General features: G+C 46.2%; 1 protein-coding gene across 1 annotated transcript in view; it reads left to right on the forward strand.

Annotated features, from left to right (window-relative positions):
- LOC103623246 (fibronectin type-III domain-containing protein 3a-like) overlaps positions 1-7,047 on the forward strand; it is a 37,668-nt gene that overhangs the window by 28,230 nt on the left and 2,391 nt on the right. The window contains 12 exon segments of the mRNA XM_017741774.1: positions 232-370; positions 868-936; positions 1,241-1,359; positions 1,462-1,567; positions 2,118-2,290; positions 2,798-2,911; positions 3,434-3,583; positions 3,922-4,202; positions 4,664-4,876; positions 5,431-5,597; positions 6,312-6,433; positions 7,021-7,041. Of these exon segments, the coding sequence (XP_017597263.1) occupies positions 232-370; positions 868-936; positions 1,241-1,359; positions 1,462-1,567; positions 2,118-2,290; positions 2,798-2,911; positions 3,434-3,583; positions 3,922-4,202; positions 4,664-4,876; positions 5,431-5,597; positions 6,312-6,433; positions 7,021-7,041 (1,674 nt within the window).

Consider the following 7,047-nt stretch of genomic DNA (forward strand, 5'->3'; position numbering starts at 1 on the left):
AATTCACCTGTTGTCTCAGCAATTATCTGTTGTTAGAGCAGGTTTTGGTGAAGTTCAGATCAGATTTTTTGCACCCCCTAATTTTGGTTTAAATGGTTGTCTTTATTTTGGTTGGTTTTTTAACAGATTTTTTTTTTTGATCAGCAGCATGTTTATCCTCATGTATTGTCAACATATATTATTGTCATTAAACAAACCATTATTTGTCTATTCTGTTCACTCCTCCAACAGCTCTTTGCCTACAACAGTGAAGGAAAGAGCAGCCCCAGTGAGGTGGTGGAGCACAGCACCAAACCTGACCGGCCCGGAGCCCCGAGTAAACCTGTTGTAAAGGGCAAGATCCATCCCCACAGTGTGAGAGTCACGTGGGGTAGGTGCCTTGGGGTGTTTCAGTGCTGCTGGGGTGGGACAGCCTCTCTCAGATTACATGAGAAGGAACTCAGGCTGATTATTTCTCTGCAGGTATTGTTATTGCAGGAGAAATACTCAAGATTACCCAAAAATTGTTTATTTTGGGCCTGTAGTAGCCCAGTGTTGTTTGTTCATTTTAGGGAAGCAGTAACTGCTGTCCTAATACCCTCTGGGTTTACTGTGATGCTGAAATAATTCTTATGTTCACTTAAAAAATAAAAGCTGATACCTGAAATTGGGAGTGTTTTCCCAGTTACTCCTCCTGGCATAATCATGATTAATAATAGGAGAAAAATTGCTCTGAAAATTGTATTGTGAATAATTAAGTACACTGGTTTCTGTTGCTGGTTGACTTTTCTGTTTGAATGAATATGAATATGTTCTCTGGAAAAGCTGATAACAAAACAATGCCTTGATATTAAATCTTCTGTAACTTACGGTGTTGATTTCTTTCAGAACCCCCCAAGGATAACGGAGGATCAGACATTTCTAAATACTTTCTGGAAATCTCCGAGGCATCAGTTGGTAAGGAATCACCTTTGGCTACTAATGCAGTACTGAGTCTCCATCCCTGGAGGTATTTAATTCACGTTTAGATGTGGGACATGGTTTAGACTTGGATTTTGGAAATGTTTTCCAACCTAAATGACACTTTACTCCCACAGTCACTTCTGTTTTCACACGTGTGTGTTGTGTTCTACATGTTCTCTGCATAATTAATAATTTCAAATTGATTCTGTGGCTTGACTACCTTAATAATTGTGTGAGAGAATTTTCAGGTGGGTTTTTAGAAAGGTTTGGAAGTGTAAAGTGCTTTTCCTTCCCTCAGGAGGGAGGTGGGAGCCCATTTACAGCGGAGCCCAGCGGGAGCACGTCTGTGACCACCTCAGGCCTGGCACCTCCTACAGACTGCGAGTGTCCTGTGCCAGTAAAGGTGGGGAGAGCCAGGTGAGCAACAGGAGGGGAAAGATGCTTCTGGAAACCATTTCTGTTTATGTTTGAGCCAAATGCTTTGTGTTTGTGCTCTGCAATGACCTGTGTCCCTGGCAGGCCTCTGATGTCACGACTGTCACGACGGCGGCCGTTCCCCCCGGGCCTTGTCCCGCCCCGGCCCTGGTGGGCAAAGCCAAGCCCAAGGAAGTCACTTTGCAGTGGGGTAAGCACCAGAGTTTGAGTAAAACACTGCTCTGATTTCAGTCATCCAAATCAAAAATCTTCAGGGGAAAAAAAAGTAAAGCTAAAAATATAGAGATGCTGTCCATAGCCTTAGAGGTTTTTTGGGCTTGGGGTGGGGTCTTTGGTTTGTTTTGTGGGATTTTTTTAAGAAGACCAAAGCTTCTGTCCACCTCTGGTAGGGTTATACTTAAGTGAGACTTAAGCAGACATAAATATTTTCCAGGCAGAAAGCTTCCTGCCTGCCCATGACTGACACCTGCATGGCAATTTAAAAATCAACTCTTGTTTTCTTACTGTTACCTCAGTAAAGGAGATAAGCAAAAATTAGTGAAGGTACACTGTTTTGTGAAGAAAACAGGGAAAAAATGAAAAAAAACCCCTGATTAAGGCCATCTTAAACTAATTATCAGTATCTGGGGGGGGGAAAGCAAGCTTCATGAAGTGCTTCTGCTCAGATATATGACAAAGAGCCTGCCCTAACAGGGAATTCAGAAGGTAATAGGAAAATCCAATCTCTTTTTGTTTCCCAGGCCCCCCAGCTGTGGATGGAGGCTCTGAGATCACAGAGTATCTCCTGGAGATGGCCAGCTCGGAGCAGGAAGAACGAAGGATTTATCAGGGCCCAGCAGCTGAGTTTGGAGTGACCAACCTGCTTCCAGGGAGAACCTACTGCTTCTGGCTCCGGGCAGGGAACAAAGTTGGGGTAACCACTGCACTCACCACATCTCTGCTTGTACATGAGGGACAGGAGTGATGGTGCTGAGGGGGTTTTGTAGCCTGTGTTGTGTGAACCTCTTGATGTTTGTGCCTTTGGAAGTGTTGGATGTGTTACCCCCAGCTCAGGCTCTGCAGATGGTGGGGTAGGAACAGCATTGTGTGGAGAGGGGTGTGTGCAGGCCATGCCAGGTTGGGACAAGGGTGGGATAAATGTTGGTTGCATAAAAGTCTTTGTGAAACAGTCCCCAGCTGCTGCTGGAAGGCAGATCCTGGCTGGGGGAGGGAGGAGTTACACAACGCTGGCAGGGGGAGGATCTCAGGTATCCTGTGGGAGCGGGGCCAGCTTCAAGTACCTGGAAGGAATCTGAAACTGAGCCCTGAACTCTGCTGTTTATTTCCCTGTCAAGTGAAAAAATAGTTTGTTTGCTTGACTTGCACATCAGTTTTTGCCCTGGTGCTGTTGCTGTGTTCATACAGTTGTGTTTTCCTGCAGTTTGGCCCCTACTCTGAGAAGGCAGAGCTTTGCACTGCTCCGGGACCCCCTGAGCAGTGCTGCAAACCCCTGATAACCTGCAAAAGTGCAACTTGTGCTGTGGTGTCGTGGGAGGTAGGTGTTGGTGGCTTCCAGTGCCACCCAAATTAGTGTTAGGCTTTTAGAACTGTAGTGACACATTTATGATGCACAGAAATGAGAGAAATGGTATGTGTAGAGCTGGAATATTTTAAGCCCATTTCTTTATAGATGTCTGTGTTGGGTTTGTAAACTTTGGGAGTTATTAATTGGAATTTTAACTGGACAAATTGGGTGACATTTAATCCTCCTCATGTTGTGGTAATTAATATATAGTGAATTAATTCTTCTGAGTGGTAAGAGATTGTGAGTCAGTCAAAGTTCTGGTGTGAACTGTGGTGGTGTTACAGCCACGTGTCACCTTTTCACTTCAAGTCCCTTGGAACGGACCTCAGGTTTCAACCCCAGTGCTTCTAAAGGTTGGATTTGGTGATCTTGGAGGTCTTTATCAAGCTTTTCTGTGACTCTCCCCCAGTGTCTCAGTGTAACAGAGCTCCCCCTGGGTGCTGTTGGTGTGTAAGTGCAAGAGCTGAGCAGAATTTCTCCCTCACCCCGCAGAGCCCGGCGTGCAACGGAGCAGAAATCACCGAGTACAGGCTGGACTGGGGCCAGGTGGAGGGGTCCATGCACATCATCTACACTGGCCCCTGCCAGAGCTATGAGGTCAAGGGGCTCACACCTGCAACCACCTATTACTGCAGAGTCCAGGTAGGAAAAGCTTTTTGGTGCCACTGGGCACTTGCAGTTTGGGGAGAAACTCCAGCTAGAGAGGAATAAAGTCATGTGCTGTCACCTGCTCATGCAGTAGAGAAGGTAATTGGGAAAAACACTTCCCCTTCTCCCCAGTCCCTCCTCATTCCCTGTGTCTGGAAGAGTTTAGATCCAGTGTGCTGTGAAATACCAGTTGCTTTGCCCTGTTGACATTTTATTCAGGAGGTTTTCCATTCTCTTCCATGTTGCTTTTAAGAACACATGGAAGGCTGTGAGAGCTGTGCCTGCCTGGCTGGGTAACAGGGATTTGGTAACTCCTCTGTGGTGTCTTTCAGGCTGTGAACGTGGCTGGGGTGGGGCTGTTTGGGGACACGAGCGTGGTGAGCACCCCCCCATCCGTGCCTGCAGCCGTGGCCGTGCTCCACTTACTTGAAGAGGATCAGATGGAAATTTCCCCTCCTTTCTCCACGTGCCTTGCAATCCAGTGGGAAGAGCCCTGCTGCCACGGGGCAGAGATCACAGGCTACAACATCGAGTATGGGGAAAAGCAGCTGGTCACTGTGGGGAGAAACACAACCCATGTCCTTGAGAATCTGCTGCCTGACACCCTGTACAGGTAAGAATTATTCTGAAACCACATTTGTAGGATTTAAAAGTCCTTTGAGGGTAGTGCTTTAAGTTTTTAGAGCATTTTTTCATGCAGCTTACAGACTATTTGCTTGATTCACCCTGCAACTCCAAAACTCCTAAAATTGTCATATCCAGACTCAAAACGTGATGTTGGCAGGAGTGAGATCGTGGTTGGTGTTAAGGTTCATGTTCTGTCTCAAAGCCAAGACTTTAAGGTTTCTGGGTTTAGAATTTTTCATTGGGATGTTCAGGTGTGTGGCCAAAAGAGGATGGATGGACAGGTAAGAGCAGAGCAGGTGTTTCTGTGACCTCAGTCTTGGTTAAAGCTGAATTCAGATTAAATTTCTAACTGCATCTTAATTGCTTTACTGTTTGGAGTTTTATTCTGTACGCATTTTGTTACCCAGCACTTTTCCTGACCATGTGGCTGCTCTCTCCCATTCCCAGGATCAGGATACAGGCCTTCAACAGCTTTGGAGTCGGTCCTTTCAGTCATTCCATGAAAGCCAAAACCAAACCACTACCTCCTGACCCTCCCCACCTGGAATGTGTGGTCTTCAGCTACCAGAGCCTTAAACTGAAATGGGGAGAAGGGCCCAGCAGAGCTTTAATTCCCAACCCTACACAGTTCAACCTGCAGATGGAGGACAGGTTTGGCAGGTGAGACCAGCAGACCATGAAGGATTTTGTAGTTTTACCACTTCATGTCAAGTTTTTAAGGTGTTTTATGTTACTCTCCCTTCTGTTTGCACCACTAAGTCATTTGGGCTTCCCAGAGTTTGCCCTTTAGTTTGCAGTTTTGTCTCCCATCTTTCAACCAGAAATGCTGTCAACAGCTTGCACCTCTGCTGCTCGTAAACAGTAAATACTATTGAAATAATAACTAATAAATACCTTGCCACCATCCTCTGCTGGCAGGGTTATTTTTGGACATTCTAAACTAAAGTCTGGTCGGCGTATAAGAAACAGGGGATGACCAGCTGTGCTTTACCTGGAAATTTCAGTTTAATTTGGACATTCAAGGGTGGTTCTCTTGATTCAGAGGAGTTGGGTCCTACAGCCTCAGTGGGATGCCCAACAGGGCAGGGGAGAAACTTGGGACACCCGGAATGCAGCATCACTTCTTTGTCCTTAACTCAAATCTGGGTGTTCCACATCTGATACTGACCTTTGGTGATTGCTGGGTAACTCTGTGTGTGTTCTGTGTCCCCCAGGTTTGTGACAGTCTATAATGGTCCCTGTCACACCTACAAGGTGCAGAGGCTCAGCGAATCCACCACGTACCATTTCCGCATCCAGGCGTACAACGACGCTGGGGAAGGAGCCTTCTCGGAGGTCTGTGCTTTCACCACCACCAAGTCTCCACCTGCACCTCTGAAAGGTGAGCTGACACTGCCCTGGCAACTGCTGAAAGCCACTGATGGGCAGGATTGAGTCCTACAACCTGACCCTCAGCCAGTCTTTGCAAGGACAGAGACACAAACTCGCTCTGAGGGGCTTTGTCTGGGTGTGAAAAGGGCCCTTCTGGTGTGATCACCTGCTGCACTGCAGCTCTTCCACCCCTGAACTGAGCATTCCTACCTTTTCCCAGCTGAAAAGGCATTTTGCAGGGTTATCCATCGAAGTTACAACAGTGTGTAGGCAAGGGAGGGCACAGTTAATTCCTCTGATCTTCACTTTTTAACGTGGACATTAAAGGTCATCATTAAAGTCACTGTGAAGGTCAGTGCTGAGTGCCTGCAGCAAAATTAATTGACTGAACCATGGTTAGGATATAATTTCAGCTCTGCACATGGACAGAAATGCTGGTTTTTGTAGTGACTTGAAAGTGCTGCTCCTCTCTGCAAGCATCATGGGCTCATCTTGGCAGCTCAGAAAGACCCACAAGTGTAACCTACACAGAACACAATAACCTACACAGAACACAATCATCATTTTTTAAGCTCATGTCATCAAATAGAAGAAAAAGAAAGAAAGAAACAAATCTTAATTGCTTAAACCTATTGGAATGAGTTGCCTCTAAGCATGACAGCTGTACATTTGTAGACTCCATTGTTCTTTTTCTAAAACACCAACAAATCACTTTATTTTCCAGCACCCAAAGCGATTCAGCTGGAAGAAAACACTTTTGAAATCACATGGGAGCCTCTACAGCCGATGAAAGGAGATTCCATTGTTTACATCCTTCAGCTTGCTGCTGGCAGAGAGTTTGATCAGGTACCTTTTATGTAGCATCAGGAATGTGAGGGGTTTTTACTGGGAAAAATTATTACAAAAAAAAGATGTGGATATTTCTTGTGGAAGGCATCCCTGCCCATGGCAGAGGGTGGAATGAGATGGGCTTTAAGATCCCTTCCAACCCAAACCATGCTGTGATTCCGTGATTTGAAGGTTGAAATTCTGTTTGGGAAGGTGACAGGGAGTATTTTCATTTCAGAAAATGTGAAGTGGTTGAGCACTGGTTTATCCTGTTCTCCCAACAATTCCTTTAGCTCTTGATTCTTAAATCTGCTGGTGTGTGGTACCACTGCCTCTGTTAATCAGAGTCGACACTGGTGGAGGAGCTTTAGGGAAGAAAATGCAGGATGATTTTTTCCTCCTTTCTGAGCCTCCCAGCCCAGGTGAGGCCTCAGCATGGGGCGTGGCAGGAAACTGAAATGAATCATGAATTGGGCAGAAATTTAAGCTGCCGTTTTATGAAGTTGAGTCAAGGAGGGCAACTCCAGGATGGAGCAGGACAGGCAGTTCCAGGTGCTGCTGCTGAGTGAGGTGCTCCTGACTGAAGTGGCTCCTGTCTCCTGCAGGTGTACAAGGGCCCGGAGCCGTGGTTC

Source organism: Corvus brachyrhynchos, unplaced genomic scaffold, assembly GCF_000691975.1.
Source record: "Corvus brachyrhynchos isolate BGI_N302 unplaced genomic scaffold, ASM69197v1 scaffold220, whole genome shotgun sequence".
In the NCBI taxonomy this organism is placed as follows: Eukaryota; Metazoa; Chordata; class Aves; order Passeriformes; family Corvidae; genus Corvus; species Corvus brachyrhynchos.